Source organism: Perca fluviatilis, chromosome 24, assembly GCF_010015445.1.
Source record: "Perca fluviatilis chromosome 24, GENO_Pfluv_1.0, whole genome shotgun sequence".
NCBI classification, from domain to species: domain Eukaryota; kingdom Metazoa; phylum Chordata; class Actinopteri; order Perciformes; family Percidae; genus Perca; species Perca fluviatilis.
In genome coordinates this window covers 21026604-21048058 of record NC_053135.1, presented here as the reverse complement: position 1 = coordinate 21048058, position 21455 = coordinate 21026604, and the positions used below count along the sequence as shown (strand labels likewise).

Here is a 21455-nt window from a genome sequence, read left to right as displayed (position 1 = left end):
TCCAATGCATTCTGGGAAGTGTAGTCCCTCCAGTGGATCCTGGCTGAATCATCTGAAGGTAAGACTTCTTTTTTAATAGCCGAGACAGAAAAGCGGAAAATGAAAACCGGCAGCTGATTGGTTTTGGGTTTGTTTTCTCCAGAAATTCAAAGCCAGACTGTCATGGCGTCTCGTTCAGAATCTGATCTCATATCGGACTAAAATAGTTCACTGGAACATGTTTCTGGAAACATTTGAAGAGAGAAATAAGCCGTGTGTGTGTGTGTGTGTCTCTCTCTATGTGTGTCTGTGTCTCTGTGTGTGTGTGAAGTTGCTGAATCTGTCTTCATTTCAGATCAACAAAGGTCAGTTTAAAAGATTTTCATCAGATTTTGAGAGACTGTAGTCACCTCATCCCGCTCCTTGTTCCCAGGTGAGTCCCGACTGCCCCCCCTCCGACTGAACATGTCAGGTCGGCCAAAATGAACGCCGACAGCTCCTCAGACTGACGACGCACGACAACCGAACAGAATTCGAGTCACTGACCTGCCAGACTGTCAGACGGCCCGGTTATCAGGTCGGTGAGTCTCGGGCTTTAGTCTGTTTCTGTGTTACTGTGTCTGAAGAAAAGTTGGATGCCAATTTTTCTACAAAATACATTTAGAATATTTTAGGAAAAGTTGAATTTTATTATTAAAAAAGTCCCAATATTTTGAGAGAAAAAAAGATAAATATTTTCAGAATAAAAGTCCCAATATTTTGAGGGAAAAAATAAAAAATATTTTCAGAATAAAAGTTTCATATTTTAAGGGAAAAAATACATATTTTCATAACAATAGTCATATATTGTGTGACAGAAATTGCTGCAACTGGTTCCTCCGTGTCGTTCCCCCCCCCCCAAAAAAAAGTCTCTAGACTGTCAGCTCTCTGTAGGACTCAGTAGAGTGAGTCCATTCTCTCAGCAGATTATATGAAAACTCTCTGAGTTGGATGTTGACAGACGAGATGGTATGAACCACTTGCAACACGCCAGCTCTGAAGCTCGGCTTTCTGGCGGTGAACAGGACGAATATCTGGAGCCCCTGAAACACGAAAACACAGAGTTTATCTGGAGTCTAAAACAAAAAGAACTTTTCTGGTAATCCAAAGACCTCTTTTTGATCTTAAATTGACTTTAACACCCAGACAAAACAAATATATAGTTTATACAAGAAATGTGTCTCCTGTTATAACTCCGGGCCGCTCGGTAGAAACCTGGAACACCCCAGACACAACAACACGTTAAAAAAGTTACAAAAAAACATCAAAACTGTCGACAAAAAGTGGCAAAAAGGAAACAAAAACAGCCTTCAGAAAGTGACCAAAAAGCGCCAACAAAAAAGCAAAAAAATGAACCAAAACTGACAAAAGTGAGTCAAAAACGTCAGCAAAACATAAAAAAACAATCTTCAGAAAGTAACAGAAATGCCGCAAAAAAGTGCCCAATAATTGCGGCTAAAAAGCACCAACAAAGCTGCAAAAAAAACTGACAAAAATGCGACAAAACATCGAAAAAAACAGGCTTCAGAGAGACAAAAAAGCACCCGAAAAGCCTTCACCCGTTTTTTGATGGGACACAAATAGAAAAAGTTTCCAGATACAAGTTTCTGTGTATTTTGGGTAAATCGTGCGTCACCGATAGTTGTAGGAAACAGATTGTTAAAGCTCCGTTTCTATCAGTTTGGGAATATGGGGATATCATTTATACATTTATATACATGTGGCTTCCTCTGCATGCCCTTAGATTCATATCTGACTCACCTGTGTGGTGGTGCAGAGGCAGAAGAGGATGCTGAGCACCAGGTGGGCGTATCCCGTGGTAACCAGCACCAGGTAACCCAGGGTCCAGGACAAACCGAGTAACACAGCCAGAGAGAAACTGATCAGAAAGTTCCTCCACACGGACCGAGGATTACTGCTGCAGAAACACAAAACAAAGTTTATATCATTTCTAAAATATTTCGTATTATATAGGAGAAATATTTACCTTTTTAAGTAAGTAAATCATTTTAAAATATTACCAGAAAAAGGTCAGACTATTGTGTAAGAAGAATCTAATAAACAGAATATTTTAAAAATATGTAGTAGTAGTAATTATAATAATAATAATAATAATAATAATAATAATAATAATAATAATAAAAATGTTACCTTGTGAGGGTGGGGTCGGTCCTGCAGGTGGTCTGAGAGACCAGAACCAACAGAACGATGTTGTAGATCAGAATCAAACCGATAGGAAGCAGAAAACCCCAAAACATCGGCTTCCCAAAGTCAAAGTCTTTGGATTTATCCAGCGCTGCCAGCCAGCAACTTTAAACAGTAAACAATAACAAAATATATCATTATTATATATATATATATATATATATATATATATATATATATATATATATATATATATATATATATATATATATATGAATGAGCATATGTACATACATGTCCATTGTGATGTCAACTTTGTCAGTTATATGTGGAAATATTGTGTTATATGTTAAATTAGTCGTTTTTCAGACATTCTACATGTGATAGGGATGGGGGTAGGGATATTATGAAAGCGAAAACGTGTGTGTAGAGTATGTGTGTGTAGAGTGTGCATGCATGTTTTTTTATTATGTTTGTTTTTCTGTTTTTTTTCTCTATTTGTTTTTTTTTTTTTCCTATGTGTTTTTTTTTCTATTTGTTTGTATCTACTCTGTTGTTCTGCTGTTCTGTTGCTCTATATATGATCCGGAGGACCCCCATGAAAACGAGATGCTGCATCTCATGGGGCAGATCCTCTAATAAATGTTCATAAATAAATAAATATATATATATATATATATATATATATATATATATATATATGTGTGTGTGTGTGTGTGTGTGTGTGTGTGTGTGTAAAAGCCCTTAAAACTTAGAGAAAAGTTGAACAGATAATTAATGAATAATTATAAAATACCCACAATTCCTCCTGTCTATATCCTAAAGGGTCGTCCACCCTGTAGGCAATTCCCAGTGTAATCGCCATGACGACAGCTGGGACTCCTGACAGTAAACAGGAAGTTAAAACAATAGTTAAAGAACTATTCAGCTTTTTCATTTAATCCAGATCTGTCATCTTTGTGTTTGTGTGGCAGTGTTTGTGGATAAAGTGTTTGTATTGCAGTGTATGCAGATTAACAGTGTTTTTGTGGTGGTGTGCAGATAAACAGTGTCTGTGTAGCTGTGTGCAGATAAACGGTGTTTGTTGGCAGTGTGAGCAGATAAACAGTGTTTGTGTAGCTGTGTGCAGATAAAGTGTCTGTGTAGCTGTGTGTGCAGATAAACGGTGTTTGTTATCAGTGTGAGTAGATTAACAGTGTTTGTGTGGCACTATGTGCAGATGAACAGTGTTTATGTGGCATTAAAAATTTGAGAAAGATCCACATCGTATCTATTCTATTAAGAGACAAAAAGCAATAAAAAAAATGTTTTTGTCCCGTTTTGTCATTGCGTTTCTCTTCTGTCTAACTCTAAAGAGGTAAATCCTCTAAAGTAAAACTTAAAAGCCGTACCCCATCCCACGGTGGCGCTGAGCGGCGTCCAGTATGGCGGCAGGTTCTGGCGCATCTTGCGGACGAGCAGCACCAGCTGTGTGGCGTACATGCTGTTCCACATGAACGTAGCTAACAGGAAGAAGTGAAGCAGCGCCGTCACCCCCGAACATGGGCCGCTGTCCGCCGCCACATATTCGTCAGAGTCCAGAACGCCGTTGGTCTCGGTGTCGAGCAACGCGTCGTCTTCGCCAGCGTCCTGTCGCCGGTTTGTGACGCCAGAGAGGAAGGTGATGATGAAGGCCAGCAGGCTGAAACATGTACTCAGCAAAGCAAGCTGGGAGTTCCTGTAGTTCTTCCAGTCGCCACTGTTTCTCTTAAAGCTGCAAAACACAGATCATGTTACATTTTAGGTATACAGTCTAAATAACAGAATAAGTCCTAAGATTTCAATATTAAAGAGGCAACTTCTGGTAAAATATACACACAAAAAACTGTTAATACAAAAATATTTTAGAACAGCAAACTGTTTTACCAGAACTACTTCAGTAGGATTCCTGTATCTCACAGAACAGAGTATTCACCCAGACAATAAATTATATTTAATATAAGTAATGTCTTACTTGTCTGTAATGTGGTGAATTATCGTAACAACCAAACCCAGGATGGAGAAAGAAAGTCCAACTATAGAAAATGTATCCAGCACTTCTGCATATTCATAATTCTCTCTGAAGGACTGAAACACAAACACACAAAGTTTTCAACAAGCTTCCTACAAGACTCCCTTTGATATACCTTCAAATATATGAAACGTTGAGTGTGAAGTGAAACTTGTGAGCATGTTTCTTCACCCAGAGAGCAGCGAAGTTGGTTGTGTGGTTGCAGAAACATCGGAGGACTCCATCTGAATGGTTTCCCTTCCAGCAGCCAGCCGCGCTCCAATCCTCCAAAGTGTAGTTCCAAAAAACACACGAGAAGTCCCACAGAGACGTACCGTTCAGAAGCTGAAACACAACCATAGAAACATCTAAAACTTTATTGATCGAGAAAGCGGCAAAAAGTGAAAATAGCAACAGAAACTTTGGAAAAGTTTTTGCAGATAAGAATGTTTGTGTGTGTAGATTAACGTGTTTGTGGGGCAGTGTGTGCAGAGTAACAGTGTTTGTGTGGCAGTGTGGGCAGATAAACATTGTTTGTGTGGCAGTGTGTGCAGATTAACATTGTGTGGCAGTGTGTGCAGATTAACATGTTTTTGTGACAGCATCTCAAGAGACCAAAGCTTCAAAAACAGAAAATAGCGACAGAAACTTTGAAAAAGGGCCAAACCCCAAACTGTGGCACAACAAAAGCATCAAAGTGGCTTGAAAACATGGCCAATAAACTGCATGTATATAAATATAAAATGTCATTAAAATGTGACAAAAATCGCATGAAAATTGAATTTCCACCAAAATGATACATAAATGGTACATATATGCTCAGAAACTGCACAAGAGAAAAATGTTAAGGATGTTGCACAAAAACGGGCCAAATGTTGGAAAAAGCAGCCAGATCCTGTTACCATTGGTCTGAAGAGCATCTGGACCTGTTGTGGCTCCAGACCGCTGACGTTGGCCGACAGGACCCTGACGGAGGCCCGGCGCCGCCTGTAGCGCCGCGAGTGGAAGAAGTGGTCGTTCTGGTAGAGGACGAAACCCACAGATACGTTGGACGGAGTCTGGAGACGGCCGGCAGCACCACCTAAACAACACACACACATTTAACTCTGGAGTTAGTTTCACACATTCACATGAAGTGAATTCACAAAAAGTAAAAAAAAAGGCTGAAAAAAAGTGTTTGTATGGCAGTGTGTGCAGATAAACATGTTTGTATGGCAGTGTTTATTTTATTTATTCATTTCATTTGTTAGGGACCATTTACAATTTTTTACATTAATTGTTATCATTTGATGCATTGTACCAAATGGCCTTAGGCTAATTTACATCTGCAGTCCCTTATCTTTGTGTGACAGTGTGTGCATATTTACAGTGTTTGTGTGGCAGTGTCAAAAAAAAGTTTTAAAAAAGTTGAAAAATAGTCAAAAAACAGTTAAAATTTTTTTATATTTTTTAAAAAAATCTGTAAATTATGCTATAAAAAGTTAGCCATTCAGTTTTCTGTTAGTAAATTGACTCATCTGGAGTTAGTTGTTGAAAAAAAGTCTTAAAAAGTTCCCCTTAATTTGAGTTTTCTGTTTTTAAACTCATCTGGAGTTAGTCCAACATCTGAATTAGTTTCAGGTCAAACTACATGAAGTCATAACGACGAGAACAAAGTTGTAAGATTTAAAAAAACATTTGGAGATTTTTAATGTTTCTCTTTCTCTCAAACCAAAAAAAGGTGAAAAAAATAGACAAAAATGTCAGAGATCAACGAGAATGTTTAAAAAAAATCCATCACAAAGTTGAGTTTTCTGAGGAAACTCACCTGGGGGGAACTGGAGGTAAACGACGGCGTCTGCAATGAAGCCGGTTTCCACGGCGATGGCCGACGTGTTGGTGTCCAGCTGGATGCGGTCGGCAACGAAACTTCCCGACGTTCCTGAACGCTCCGAGAGAAACAAAGCTGTTAGTTAGGGGAGATATTTTCAGAATAAAAGTTTATAAATGTGACACAAAATGTCAAGAATTTATTTGATAGATTTGTCACTTTTTATTATTTTTATTTTTTACATTTTTGAAAACGTATTTTGGTAGAAATGCAAGATTAATAAATCCCAAGTCACAACATATTTTGTAGCTTTCTTTCAACATTCGTCATTTTTTTTGTTTTTGATGCTTTTTTTCAACAAATGTCATCATTTATTTACTAAAGAGTGATCATCATTTTTGTCTCTTTTAGGCTCCTGTAGACCCTCAACATGAAGCCGAAACACAACCATAGAAACATCTAAAACTTTATTGATCGAGAAAGCGGCAAAAAGTGAAAATAGCAACAGAAACTTTGGAAAAGTTTTGCAGATAAGAATGTTTGTGTGTGTAGATTAACGTGTTTGTGTGGCAGTGTGTGCAGAGTAACAGTGTTTGTGTGGCAGTGTGGGCAGATAAACATTGTTTGTGTGGCAGTGTGTGCAGATTAACATTGTGTGGCAGTGTGTGCAGATTAGCAGTGTTTGTGTGGCAGTGTGTGCAGATTAACATGTTTTTGTGACAGCATCTCAAGAGACAAAAGCTTCAAAAACAGAAAATAGCAACAGAAACTTTGGAAAAGCGCCAAACCCCAAACTGTGGCACAACAAAAGCATCAAAGTGGCATGAAAACATGGCCAATAAACTGCATGTATATAAATATAAAATGTCATTAAAATGTGACAAAAACATGAAGCCAGTCCTGAATCTTGTGAGTAATAAGACTTTTATTAGTTGGACAGGTAACAAATTACTTAATTACTTTTGAAGTTTACTTTAGATTCTCAGGGATAACGATATCCTCTGGAACTGTAAAAGTTAAACCTTTCGGTATTTAAACGCTGCAAAAACTACAAATTAAAACACTAGAAAGCAGCAGAAGAAATACTAAACAGTGAGCAGATTAATGACAGAATCATGAAACCATGAAAGTCTTCACTGAACTCCGTTTTTATTAGGGAGATTAACGTCTCCATCTGACCTTTGACCCCCCTGAGAGTCTGCTGATTGGCTGATTATAGTCACCTGACAGCGCAGTGAACTGGACTCCCTGAGTGTCGGCCGCCGAGATCTGAGCCGACTGGACCACGATGTTTGGCTGAACCAACTTAGAATCATTGGAGATCAGACTCAGGTCCACCGACAGGCTGGACAGGGTCTGCGTCAGCCTGCAAATATATACAAATATATAGTCATATATACACACATATATACAGGGATATACAGTCATATATACAAGCATATATACAGGAATTATATAGTCATATATACACACATATACAGGAAAATATAGTCATATATATACAAACATATACAAGAATATAGTCATATACAGGAATATATAGACATATATACACACATATGCCGGAATATATACAGGAATATATATATATATATATATACAGGAATGTATAAAGATATAAACAGCCTACAGCTAGGTTAGAGTTAACATCAAGCTGCACACAAGCTTTATACAGAAATGTCTTGTATACCATATATATCGTCAGTGTGCTTCTAAAAACAAAGTAGAGTACTTTACCTGAGAGTAGCGTTGTTTTCCTGGATGTTGTCTGGAGGGTTGGTGTTCAGAATCTGGCTGACGGTCGCTACAGCTGCCTCCCTCACGCTCTGAAACACAATTTATTTAACCTTTATTTAACCAGGTAGGCCGTTGAGAACAGATTCTCATTTGCAACGTTGACCTGGCCAAGAAAAGCATAAGAGTGCAAGACAACATACAGTTTCACATTCCATTCAATACAAGAATACAATAGGCTACATTAAGTACATTAAGAAAATCAGTAGACGTACCAAAATTGTGTGACAACAAAGGTGGGAAGAATGTTGAGCATACCAGGGCAGATGTATTAGTGCAAAATAGTGTAAACAGATATGATAGCAATGCAGGTGAAGATGTGCAACTATGCAATGGGGCATGACAGAGATAATGGAGTAAGGGTGTGCAAAACAGTGCATGAATGATGGAGAACAGTTAGCACGTACAGTGATCGGACAGGAGCTCAGACAGAATCGAACTTTATGGCGCCCCCATGGAGACATCCATAGGTCCAGACTGTGACAATGAAGTCTTTGCTACACACACAAAGTATCGTTAAGACCCGAGCTTCATCTCCTCTGCTACATTTAGGTTAAAAAAAAGAACAGCTTCTGCTACGTTTACGCTGGGCGTCCACACTACTGCGGTATTTCCGAGCCCCTAATACGGAGACATTTGGAAACCCTGCTGCCCCCCATCTTTTTGTGACATTTTTAAGAATAAAGTTTGAACATTTCAAGAATAAAGTAGTAAAAAAAGTTTTTAGAACATACAGTGCCTTGCGAAAGTATTCGGCCCCCTTGAACTTTTCGACCTTTTGCCACATTTCAGGCCTCAAACATAAAGATATAAAACTGTAATTTTTTGTGAAGAATCAACAACAAGTGGGACACAATCATGAAGTGGAACGAAATTTATTGGATATTTCAAACCTTTTAAACAAATAAAAAACTGAAATATTGGGCGTGCAAAATTATTCAGCCCCCTTAAGTTAATACTTTGTAGCGCCACCTTTTGCTGCGATTACAGCTGTAAGTCGCTTGGGGTATGTCTCTATCAGTTTTGCAAATCGAGAGCTGACATTTTTCCCATTCCTCCTTGCAAAAAAGCTCGAGCTCAGTGAGGTTGGATGGAGAGCGTTTGTGAACAGCAGTTTTCAGTTCTTTCCACAGATTCTCGATTGGATTCAGGTCTGGACTTTGACTTGGCCATTCTAACACCTGGATATGTTTATTTGTGAACCATTCCATTGTAGATTTTGCTTTATGTTTTGGATCATTGTCTTGTTGGAAGACAAATCTCCGTCCCAGTCTCAGGTCTTTTGCAGACTCCATCAGGTTTTCTTCCAGAATGGTCCTGTATTTGGCTCCATCCATCTTCCCATCAATTTTAACCATCTTCCCTGTCCCTGCTGAAGAAAAAGCGCAGGCCCAAACCATGATGCTGCCACCACCATGTTTGACAGTGGGGATGGTGTGTTCAGGGTGATGAGCTGTGTTGCTTTTTACGCCAAACATAACGTTTTGCATTGTTGCCAAAAAGTTAGATTTTGGTTTCATCTGACCACAGCACCTTCTTCCACATGTTTGGTGTGTCTCCCAGGTGGCTTTTGGCAAACTTTAAACGATACTCTTTATGGATATCTTTAAGAAATGGCTTTCTTCTTCCCACTCCTCATAAAGGCCAGATTTTTGTAGAGTAATATGATTGTTGATTCTTACTATGGACAGAGTCTCCCACCTCAGCTCGTAAGATCTCTGCAGTTCATCCAGAGTGATCATGGGCCTCTCTTCGCCTCGATCTGATTCTCATTGTACTCAAATTTAGAGGTCGAAGGCTGAAAGTTCTATGGATTTTAGTGGTCGATGATCCTCCTTCTTCAATTATATTATCGCTCTTGCATTTGATGTTTATAGTTGGGAAATCTTTGTATCCCTTTAAACTTCTCCACAACAGTATCTCGGACCTGCCTGGTGTGTTCCTTGTTCTTCATGATGCTCTCTGCGCTTTACACGGACCTCTGAGACTATCACAGAGCAGGTGCATTTATACGGAGACTTGATTACTCACAGCTGGATTCTATTTATCATCATTAGTCATTTAGGTCAACATTGGATCATTCAGAGATCCTCACTGAACTTCTGACTTCTGGAGAGAGTTTGCTGCACTGAAAGTAAAGGGGCTGAATAATTTTGCACGCCCACTTTTTCAGTTTTTTATTTGTTAAAAAAGTTTGAAATAGCCAATGAATTTCGTTCCACTTCATAATTGGGACCCACTTGTTGTTGATTCTTCACAAAAAATTAGTTTTATATCTTTATGTTTGAGGCCTGAAATGTGGCAAAAGGTCGAAACGTTCAAGGGGGCCGAATACTTTCGCAAGGCACTGTATTTGCGACATTTTAAGTGGCTTGGTGTTCGCCATCTGCTGAACCAGAAACATATTGGAGCTGAAGTTTAAGATGTGTACGTTTGTTGTTCCCTACCTCTGTGGCGTTGGTAGACAGCAGACAGAACTCACTGTAACTTGAGTTGTTTCTCTGTAGGTTTGTTGTTCCCTACCTCTGTGGTGTTGGTAGACAGAACTCACTGTAACTTGAGTTGTTTCTCTGTAGGTTTGTTGTTCCCTACCTCTGTGGCGTTGGCAGACAGAACTCACTGTAACTTGAGTTGTTTCTCTGTAGGTTTGTTGTTCCCTACCTCTGTGGCGTTGGTAGACAGAACTCACTGTAACTTGAGTTGTTTCTCTGTAGGTTTGTTGTTCCCTACCTCTGTGGCGTTGGTAGACAGAACTCACTGTAACTTGAGTTGTTTCTCTGTAGGTTTGTTGTTCCCTACCTCTGTGGCGTTGGCAGACAGAACTCACTGTAACTTGAGTTGTTTCTCTGTAGGTTTGTTGTGTCGTACCTGTGAGACGTTCTCAGACGACAGCAGCGTGTCGGCGATCTGAGCGGCCGTCGTCACTTCTTCAGCCGTCAGATTTTCAGGTTGGGACGTCAGCATCTGAGCGCTCGCCGCCAGCGTCTCTAAATCTGCCGAGCCGTTCAGCTGAGAGAGGAACACATTATTCAGGTATCTCTTCCCTGAGTCTGTTGTCATTGCCGTTGACTCACATTTTGTTGTATGTCGATGAGGGTCTGTCCACACTGGAGTTCACGCGGCTCCTGGAAACTCGGGGGTGTGTTCCTGTTGGAACATCTGGTGGAAGCCTGGGGTTTACCCGCTGCAAGGAAACGGTAAAAGACTCTCAAACAGCAGTGCATTATGGGAGACCTGATGGATAGAGATAACACTGGCTGTGTCTCAAACCGCCTACTTGCACACAAACACTTAGTTTTAAGTATATAGTGTAGATAACACACTGAAAGTACCCAGATGACCCCCTAAAAATGGTCAAAAAGTTCAGTGTGGAACGATGGTCCTTACGCGCACTAAACGGGCGCCATCTTCACTACAAAGCGGAAGGGAGCCTTGATTGACCGGCAGCTGATTGGAGGAACGCGTCTAGTGGGTCTGGCTGCTCCCGAATTTCAAAACTGACCATAATGGCGTCTCGTTCAGAATACGATCTCATATTGTACTAAAATAGTTCACCGAAACATGTTTCTGAGCAAAAATAGGCCGTGATGTTACTGAATCTGTCTTCATTTCAGATCGACAAAGGTCAGTTTAAAAGATTTTCATCAGATTTTGAGAGGCGGCGAGTCGAGCAGACCGCTCCTCATTTGCATACAGGAAGGCGGGCTGGAAAATCACATTCACGTGTGTTGAGTTCGCCACGCTCATCCCGCTCGTCATTTCCGGTGAGTGTTTTAACATAAGTGTTCCTTTTGGGACAACACTAACCATCTAAAGTGGGACTACGACAGTAAGTGGTCAGCAGTGGACTGACGGAAGGAAGTGGAATGAGACACAGCCTGTAACAATAAAACTTACCGCCACTCGTTCCTGGGGGACAGATTTCCTTAGAATAAGCGTACCAGCCGATGGGTGTTCGTGGGAAGTTGAATCCTCTTATCTTCTGGGCTCGGCAGAAATTCTCTGCAAGGACAAGTTTAACAAAAGATGAAGATTTTGTTGCTCAGTTTGATAGAGAACGTGAATCCACTGAGGAGCAGGGCTGGGTATCATTTGGGTTATTTCTGTTATTGGTGCTTAAACACAAAACTGTCAGACAGGTGGTGACATTAAGACAGTCTTTTTCAAAGTCTCTACTGGATGGATAGTATAAATATTTTATTAATACATGTGTGTATGTGTTCGTTGCAAAAGAGCTGTGTTAGTCATTGATGAAGTGGTTAAAAGTATTCCGGGTGACCTCTGATGCACAGAAAGTTAATCTTAAGTCATGAAAATAGTTTAGTCTTTTATGGCATAGAGGTGCATTGTTTGAAGGTTGCTGGAAGGGAAGAGGAAGTTGCACCACACAAGGCCCAGACCTTGGTGTGTGTTTGTGAAGATAAGAGTTTCTGCCTAGAAACTAGGAGACAACTTCCTGTGAGGGTAAGATAAAAGCTTGAGGGAGAGAACAGATTGGAGCTAATAATTCAGAGGACAACTTGGTGGACCAAGCCTCGACTTGATGTCTGTTGCTAGGGAAACTTAGTCTATGTTTGTGTTGTAACTCTTATGCTGGAGTCAGTAAATTTGCCTAACTGAACTCTTCGTCTCAGATTGATCCTTGGTTCTGGTAAACTTAAGTCCGATGAAAGAAGGCACGGTAATTAATAAATTGGCGTCAGATTTGACAGCCATAGGGCCTTATTAGAACAAATTCCACTACAATGGTAAGCATCTTTTTATAAAATATCTGTTCAGGCACCGGTTTAAAAATATTCTTTTTCTAACCTGTAGGTCTGTGTTTATCGGCCGGTAAATCTCCGCTGGATGACTCACTTCAGAAGGGTTGAACATCTGCAACTTTCCCTCTTTAGCATTAGCTTAGCATGGCGCCATAGCAACTATAAACAACACTGGCTCCAGCTGTTTGCTGCTTCCTCTTTTGTGCTGGAGGGAGGGCCCCCATTGGTTGTTGACAATGTTCACATGATTTAACTTCAAACTTAGGATAATACCAAACATGTTTGATTTAGTCTGAACGTCCAGACGGGAGAAAGGCTGACTGGGACTGAGTTTGACCTTACACCAAACGATGGAGACGAGGAAAACGCCCCGGCTCTACCAAGACTGTCAGGGTTTCATTAGCCTCTTTCTGACCGGAGGGATTTTTACAGTTCCTAGAACATAACATTTCTAGAGCCCATTTTTTCTTGTGTTCTGACTATTTTGGGATCATTAAATTCCTCTGACCACAGTTCCTGTAACTCTTTCAGCTCCTACTTCAGGGCAGGGTCTTTTACCTTTACCACATAGGAACCCTTAGGTACCTAGCAACGTCTGAACACAAACCGTACATATTCTTCACTGTATGTTGCCTTTTGCCTAGGTATGCTAACTCATAAGCCAAATATCGCGCATTCAACCAGCTAATTGTTAATGCTAGTTAAACTTACCCGTTCTTTAATTTGCCTGTTGCGCTCAGCTCTTCTGTCTTCTTCCATCAGATTAATTAGGATCATATTACGCTGGTTAAGTACTCCAGCCTAGACTTTAAACGCCGCCATTCAAACGTTATGAGGATCCTATAAAGACGCTATAAAGACCGTTGCTGTGCTTCACACCCTTACTCCTACCAGTTCCTATGGCCACTTGGCCAGTGCGAATGCAAATGGAAGTAATGAGGCACCCAAATCTGCGTTGTCATTCGGTTTCTCTAGATACAGGTCGTTTAGGAGGAAAGCGACTAAACCTCTAGGACGTTAAGGTTTCGGTACCCAACCCTAGCCTTGAGCCAGAGTATTTTAGGTTTATACTACCACTGGCACATTATGCTCTCAACGTAGCTTTCCTAAAAGATTTTCCACTCTGAGCGAGAATAAGATTTTGGAGGCGAGGGCAGACAAAGTCAACAGGAAGATTGCCATAATGTCACCGGGTTTCTGTTCCTAGATCTCCAGAGGAGCATGAAGTGAATCTACTGTCAGGTATTTAAATACTCAGGAAATACAGTTTTCTTTTAAATGAGTCAGACTTACCTACTGAGCAGGTCTTTCCGGTCCAGTCGTCCGGACAGATACAGACGCCGTTCAGAGGTCTACCCCCGTTTTTACAAACCAGAGGAGGGGGAGTAGTAGTAGTAGTAGTAGTAGTAGTAGTAGTACTATGATGAGGAGTAGTTGGCCTTGTAGTAGTAGTAGTAGTAGTAGTAGTAGTACTATGATGAGGAGTAGTAGGCCTTGTAGTAGTAGTAGTATGAGGAGAAGTAGTAGTAATAGTAGAATCCATAGTAGTAGTAGGATTCACAGGAGTAGTAGTAATAGCAGCGGTATACTCAGTAGTATCAGTATACATATTAGTAGTAGTAGTAGTAGTAGTAGTAGTAGTAGTAGTAGTAGCAGCAACAGTATACTCAGATGTTTGTACAGTAGCACCAGTTGGTTCATTAGTAAAGGTTGTTTCAGTAGTACCGGTTGGTTCAGTAGTACCAGTTGGTTCATTAGTAAGGGTTGTTTCAGTAGGAAGGCTTGTTTCAGGAGCATGGGTTGATACAGTAGAAGCGGGTGATACAGTTTCAGTTGGTCCAGTAGAAGCGTGTGATACAACATTTTCAGTTGGTACAGTAGAATCGGGTGATACAGTTTCAGTTGGTCCAGTAGAAGCGGGTGATACAGCAGTTTCAGTTGGTACAGTAGAATCGGGTGATACAGTTTCATTTGGTACAGTAGAATCGGGTGATACAGCTTCAGTTGGTCCAGTAGAAGCGTGTGATACAACATTTTCAGTTGGTACAGTAGAATCGGGTGATACAGTTTCAGTTGGTCCAGTAGAAGCGGGTGATACAGCAGTTTCAGTTGGTACAGTAGAATCGGGTGATACAGTTTCAATTGGTCCAGTAGAAGCGTGTGATACAACATTTTCAGTTGGTACAGTAGAATCGGGTGATACAGTTTCAGTTGGTCCAGTAGAAGCGGGTGATACAGTTTCAGTTGGTCCAGTAGAAGCGTGTGATACAACATTTTCAGTTGGTACAGTAGAATCGGGTGATACAGTTTCAGTTGGTCCAGTAGAAGCGGGTGATACAGTTTCAGTTGGTCCAGTAGAAGCATGTGATACAACATTTTCAGTTGGTCCAGTAGAAGCATGTGATACAACATTTTCAGTTGGTACAGTAGAAGCATGTGATACAACATTTTCAGTTGGTCCAGTAGAAGCGTATGATACAACATTTTCAGTAGGTACAGTAGAATCGGGTGATACAGTTTCAGTTGGTCCAGTAGAAGCGTGTGATACAACATTTTCAGTTGGTACAGTAGAATCGGGTGATACAGTTTCAGTTGGTCCAGTAGAAGCGGGTGATACAGTTTCAGTTGGTCCAGTAGAAGCATGTGATACAACATTTTCAGTTGGTCCAGTAGAAGCGTGTGATACAACATTTTCAGTTGGTCCAGTAGAAGCGTGTGATACAACATTTTCAGTTGGTACAGTAGAATCGGGTGATACAGTTTCAGTTGGTCTAGTAGAAGCGGGTGATACAGTTTCAGTTGGTCCAGTAGAATCGGGTGATACAGTTTCAGTTGGTCCAGTAGAATCGGGTGATACAGTTTCAGTTGGTCCAGTAGAAGCGGGTGATACAACATTTTCAGTTGGTACAGTAGTACCGGTTTGGTCAGTAGTAGTAATAGTAGTACCAGTAGCAGGGATGGTTGTTGTTGTTGTTGTTGTTGTGTCGGTGATACTTGGTGCTTCTGATGTTATGGTGGACTGAGCTCCAGCTCTACAGGCAGCTGTTAGGAGACATTATTATTACAAACAATATTCATAGTTGGACGTCACACCGATCTTTAAGTGCGTTTTCACACCTGAAAGTCCGAACCAAGGTTCATGTTTTTGTTACATTGTAACATTTGATCTGGTAAGTTTTGGTTTCACACGGCAGTTATACAAGTGCACTAAAGATCTCTACATGACAAAACTACATACTGCCGTCATCACATACGTGAGCTGCTGCTCTTTCCTACTGACTGCTACTCTCTCTACTGACTGCTACTCTCTCTACTGACTGCTACTCTCTCCTACTGACTGCTGCTCTCTCCTACTGACTGCTACTCTCTCTACTGACTGCTACTCTCTCTACTGACTGCTACTCTCCTACTGACCGCTGCTTTTCCTACTGACTGCTGCCTCTCCTACTGACTGCTACTTCTACTGACTGCGACTTCTACTGACTGCTACCTCCTACTGACTTCTACTTCCTCCTACTGACTGCTACTTCCTACTGACTGCTGCTCTCCTACTGACTTCTACTCTCCTACTGACTGCTACTTCTCCTACTGACTGCTACTCTCCTACTGACCTGCTCCTTCCTACTGACTACCGTGCCTCCTATTGACTGCTGCTCTCCTATTGACCGCTACTCTCCTACTGACTGCTACTCTCCTATTGACTGCTACCCTCCTACTGACTGCTACTCTCTCCTACTGACTGCTGCTCTCCTACTGACTACTACTGTCTCCTACTGACTACTGCGCTCTCCTATTGACTGCTGCTCTCCTATTGACCGCTACCTCTCCTACTGACTTCTACTTTCTCCTACCGACCGCTTCCTACTGACTGCTACTCTTTCCTACTGACTGCTGTCTCCCACTGACTACTACTGTCTCCTACTGACTGCTGCTTCCCTACTGACTGCTGCCTCTCCTACTGACTGCTGCGCCCCTACTGACTGCTACTCTCCTACTGACTGCGTTCTCCTATTGACTGCTGCTCTCCCAATTGACTGCTACTCTCCTACCGACTGCTACTTCCTACTGACTGCTACTTCTCCTACTGACTGCTACTCTCCTACTGACCGCTACTCTCCTACTGACTACTACTCTCCTACTGACTGCTACTCTCCTACTGACTGCTACTTCTACTGACTGCTGCTTTTCCCTACTGACTGCTACTCTCCTACTGACTGCTGCTCTCCCTACTGACTGCTACTCTTACTGACTGCTACCTCTCTACTGACTGCTACTTCTCCTACTGATTTTCCTCTCTCCTACTGACTGCTACTCTCTCCTACTGACTGCTGCCCTCTCCTATTGACTGCTACTCTCTCCTATTGACTGCTACTCTCCTACTGACTGCTTCTCCCCTACTGACTGCTACTCTCCTACTGACTGCTACTCTCTCCTACTGACTTCTACTCTTCTACTGACTGCTGCCTTCTCCTACGGACTGCTACTCTCCTACTGACTGCTACTCTCCTACTGACTGCTACTCTCTCCTACTGACTGCTACGTTCCCTACTGACTGCTGCTCTCCTACTGACTGCTACCTCCTACTGACTGCAACTCTCCCCTACTGACTGCAACTCTCCCTACTGACTGCTACTCTCCCTACTGACTGCTCTCTCCTACTGACTGCTACCCTCTCCTACTGACTGCTGTTTCCCCTACTGACTGCTGCTCTCTTCCTACTGACTGCTGCTCTCCTACTGACTGCTGCCTTCCTACTGACTGCTGCTCTCCCTACTGACTGCTGCTCTCCTACTGACTGCTACCTCCCCCTACTGACTGCTGCTCTCCTACTGACTGCTACTCTCTCCTACTGACTGCTACTCACCGCTACTCTCTCCTACTGACTGCTACTGTCTCCTACTGACTGCTGCCCCTCCTACTGACTGCTTACTGACTGCTGTTCCCAACGACCTCTCTCCTACTGACTGCTGCTCTCCTACTGACTGCTGCTCTCCCTACTGACTGCTGCCTTCTCCTACTGACTGCTGCTCTCCCCTACTGACTGCTGCTCTCCCTACTGACTGCTGCTCTCTCCTACTGACTGCTGCTCTCTACTACTGACTGCTGCTCTCCCCACTGACTGCTGCTCTCCTACTGACTGCTACTCTCCCTACTGACTGCTGCTCTCTACTACTGACTGCTGCTCTCCTACTGACTGCTGCTCTCTCCACGACTGCTGCTCTCCTACTGACTGCTACTCTCTCCTACTGACTGCTACTCTCCTACTGACTGCTACTCTCTCCTACTGACTGCTACTGTCTCCTACTGACTGCTGCTCTCTCCTACTGACTGCTACTCTCCCTACTGACTGCTACTCTCCCCTACTGACTGCTACTCTCCCCTACTGACTGCTACTCTCCCCTACTGACTGCTGCTCTCTCCTACTGACTGCTACCCTCCCCTACTGACTGCTGCTCTCCCCTACTGACTGCTGCTCTCTCCTACTGACTGCTGCTCTCTCCTACTGACTGCTACTCTCTCCTACTGACTGCTACTCTCTCCTACTGACTGCTACTCTCTCCTAGAGAGCCTGCTCTCGAGACCACCTCTTTTGATCAGACCAAAATTTGTTTGGTCTTTTGATCCAGACTGTTGTCCGAGGCACCTTTCTCACCTGCAATTTTGGTTCGGACCAAACTGAAAAGTCTGAAAGTCCAGACCAAATGAGGTAGGTGTGAAAACGCCCTAAGACTACACAAACATGTAAAGGAGAATTTGAGTGCGAAGGATACTGGATGGTCATAAAAATGGAAAATCGTTTGGGTTTCACTTAAATTCTACAACTCAACAAAACTTTAGATTCAGATGTTAACTCCAAAGTTCCTCTCAAACTGTCGATCATTTGGACTTTGTTACCGATGTTTCGGTCCGTTGGTAAGATCCTTAATAAAGGGCTATCTTCTGACTTTCAACACCAGCTGAACAAGTCTCTATCAGTTGCTGTTAGATTTTTAAGTGGCATATGTCAGCTGGAAGTGGCATGTCCTGGCATGTGCCACTTTAGAAGTAATGTTTTCTGATACTTTTAATGATGAAAAGCGATCGTGATATCATGACTTTGTGTAAACATACACGCCAATTTTGTAAAGCCAAGTGCAGCAGTGTTATCTGTACGCATTTCGAGCTATCCGTGTGTATGTCTAAGCTGGACGGCAGTCTGGAACATCACAGCGTAAACATTTACGCCATGTGGCACTTTCTAAAGCCACGTGGCGCGTTATCGCAAGGCTACGTTTTAGGAAAAGAAGAACGGGGTTGGGTTGGCACATGTCACACGACACTTAAAAATCTAACTCCATCTTGTCTCGATCCAACTTCAGTCCTGAGTCCCAAATCAAATTCATACCAAACCTAGTCTGGATCTACAGAAGTACATTTCCAGGATAAACATTCCTCTCTCTGTGTGTCTCCATTCTCAAACTCCGTTCTCTTCGGGAAAACAACAACATCCTTCAGACTAGCAAACTACACGCTGAAAATATCAAGGTGTTCATGATTAACTGGTCAGACTGATATCAGGACAAGGTACTGAAACATGGGACACAGGCGGACCAGACAGAGCCCTAAAACTCCTAACAGTTGTTTAAAGTCTTGAACACACCAGATAAAGTGTGTAATTCAGAAGCTCAGTAAGAACATTCAAAGCAGTGATGAATTAAGAAATGTTAAGTGTTGTCATTGACGGTGAATTAGTTGTGATTTAAGCCGCTGAAAATAAAGTCAACAACCCAACAGTGTAATTCATAAACTCAGGAGAAATGAATCTGTAAAATAACAAAAGAAGTTCTAGCAGATTATTACCCGGACTTTGTCCCGTAATAAAAAAACAGAAATGTTTGTGCGTAGCTACAGTAAGAATACACAACATGTTCTGTTATTTAAAACTCTCTCACACAAAGCTGCTCTTACAAAACTCTTCTTTATTTAACTTACAACTTTATTAGAGGGTTTTTTTTACGCTTGTTTAATCCTCCTGTTGTCCTCAGGTCAAATTTGACCCATATCCCAAAAGTTTCTGTATCAGAAATGTGTATTTCTTTCAACCAAATTGTCAAAAAACATAACGTGGATGGTTCCGTACAAACCATTACTCTTCACAGGTCAAATAAATGATCAGTTCACTACTTTCATTGAATTTGGGTGTTTTATTCAATTTTATAGCATTTGAAAAAATAAAAATGATCAGAACGTTGGAAAAAGTGACAAAAATTTATGGAAAAAAAACAACAAAAAAGTAAAAGTGCCGAAGAATTGACAAAAACATCGAAAATTTGTGACCAAAAAAAAAGGAAGAAAAGTGACAAAAACATTGCTAATCCAAGTCCTGGTTAATAATTTAGGATAATGGTGTTGTGTAGCTCACTGTGTTAGTTGTTGGAGCACAGATAAAGATCCCATAATGTAATTCAAAATAAACAGTAAATACAACTGTGAATCACGTTCTGTTAACAATTTCTGCTACAGAATTACAGTCACACAACTGTTAATACACAGATATTTTTGGGGGTAAACACACGTATAGTTATTGACGGTGAATTAGTTGTGATTTAAGCCGCTGAAAATAAACTCAACAACCCAACACTGTAGCTCATAACCTCCCAGTAAAACTCCCAAAATAAAAGCACAAACTGCAGTTTTCTCACCCAGAGTCAAGAGGAAGAAGACTCTAGAGTCCATGTTCATTAGTGGCTGAATGTCAGAGACATTGGATTAAACTTCAGGTTATTAAACATGAACTTGTTGCTGTGGTCCCACGTCTGAGCTGCTGCCGTGCAGGATATTATTTATGAGTTAGCATGTGCCATAAACATAAAATCTCAATATCAAATCATAAAACAGCTCAGAAGCTCAAAGTCCCTCTTGAACTCAACAACAAATCACACAATTTAGCACCTCACTACAACTTCATCTGGAGATTATATCCATAACGTAATACAAAACACTTTGAGTTGAGTTTTCACAGCTTAATGTTGTATCAGTTAAGTTGAACATTTGATTTATTGCGATGAAACGCCTGAATATTTTACAATTTCCGTCTGCTATTTCATCATATTTTACTGTGAAAGTGCAACATTTTGAGTAAATGTTCTGTAAGTAACAGTCACTGTGAGAATGTACAGAAACAATCCTCGGAGTCTTTACACAACAACAAAAACATTAAAATCAGATTTCAAACTTTGGATTTGTTCTCTTTTCTTCTCAGCTGCTCTTCTGGCTTCTCCTGAGGGATTCCAATGCATTCTGGGAAGTGTAGTCCCTCCAGTGGATCCTGGCTGAATCATCTGAAGGTAAGACTTCTTTTTTAATAGCCGAGACAGTAAAGCCAGTCGGAATGATCAGTCGGGTCCCCGAGGTCCAAAAAATTGCACTCGGTACACACTACTCTGTGTGTGTGTGTGTGTGTGTGTTTGTGTGTGTGTGTGTCTCTCTCTCTATGTGTGTGTGTGTGTGTGTGTCTGTGTGTGTGTGTGTGTGTGTGTGTCTCTGTGTGTGTGTGAAGTTGCTGAATCTGTCTTCATTTCAGATCAACAAAGGTCAGTTTAAAAGATTTTCATCAGATTTTGAGAGACTGTAGTCACCTCATCCCGCTCCTTGTTCCCAGGTGAGTCCCGACTGCCCCCCCTCCGACTGAACATGTCAGGTCGGCCAAAATGAACGCCGACAGCTCCTCAGACTGACGACGGCACGTGACACACCGAACAGACTCGAGTCACTGACCTGCCAGACTGTCAGACGGCCGGTTATCAGGTCGGTGAGTCTCGGGCTTTAGTCTGTTTCTGTGTTACTGTGTCTGAAGAAAAGTTGGATGCCAATTTTTCAACAAAATACATTTAGAATATTTTAGGAAAAGTTGAAT

At 41.6% G+C, this 21455-nt stretch overlaps 3 protein-coding genes across 9 annotated transcripts in view; 1 reads left to right on the top strand and 2 right to left on the bottom strand.

Annotated features, from left to right (window-relative positions):
- Positions 1-21455, top strand: part of dytn (dystrotelin) — a 109318-nt gene that overhangs the window by 27197 nt on the left and 60666 nt on the right. The gene's annotated exons all lie outside the window — the stretch shown is intronic.
- The window catches only part of LOC120554011 (CD59 glycoprotein-like), a 92018-nt gene that overhangs the window by 22364 nt on the left and 48199 nt on the right, over positions 1-21455 (bottom strand).
- Positions 743-21007, bottom strand: LOC120554642 (adhesion G-protein coupled receptor G7-like). Of its 5 annotated transcripts, none has more exons than XM_039793660.1 (16): positions 20242-21007; positions 13853-15601; positions 11694-11798; positions 10871-10980; positions 10665-10805; positions 7740-7828; positions 7226-7368; positions 6000-6113; positions 5095-5273; positions 4385-4537; positions 4157-4269; positions 3555-3916; positions 2964-3045; positions 2170-2328; positions 1780-1936; positions 743-1061 (listed from the first exon to the last, which is right to left on the bottom strand). In XM_039793660.1, exons 1-16 carry the CDS (start codon positions 20279-20281, stop codon positions 891-893), a joined length of 3867 nt encoding a protein of 1288 aa, XP_039649594.1. In that variant the 5' UTR covers positions 20282-21007; the 3' UTR covers positions 743-890. The 5 variants fall into 5 exon arrangements, with proteins under 5 accessions (XP_039649594.1, XP_039649595.1, XP_039649596.1 ...); XM_039793661.1 differs by having other exon boundaries at positions 1780-1933; XM_039793662.1 differs by lacking the exon at positions 10665-10805.

Coding starts and splice junctions, on each gene's coding strand:
- LOC120554642 (XM_039793660.1), bottom strand. CDS start 20,281: ATGAACATGGACTCTAGAGTCTTCTTCCTCTTGACTCTGG. Junction 1,937..2,169: donor ACCGACCCCACCCTCACAAG/GTAACATTTTTA, acceptor GTGTTTCTGCAG/CAGTAATCCTCGGTCCGTGT. Junction 1,062..1,779: donor GCCTCTGCACCACCACACAG/GTGAGTCAGATA, acceptor TTCGTGTTTCAG/GGGCTCCAGATATTCGTCCT.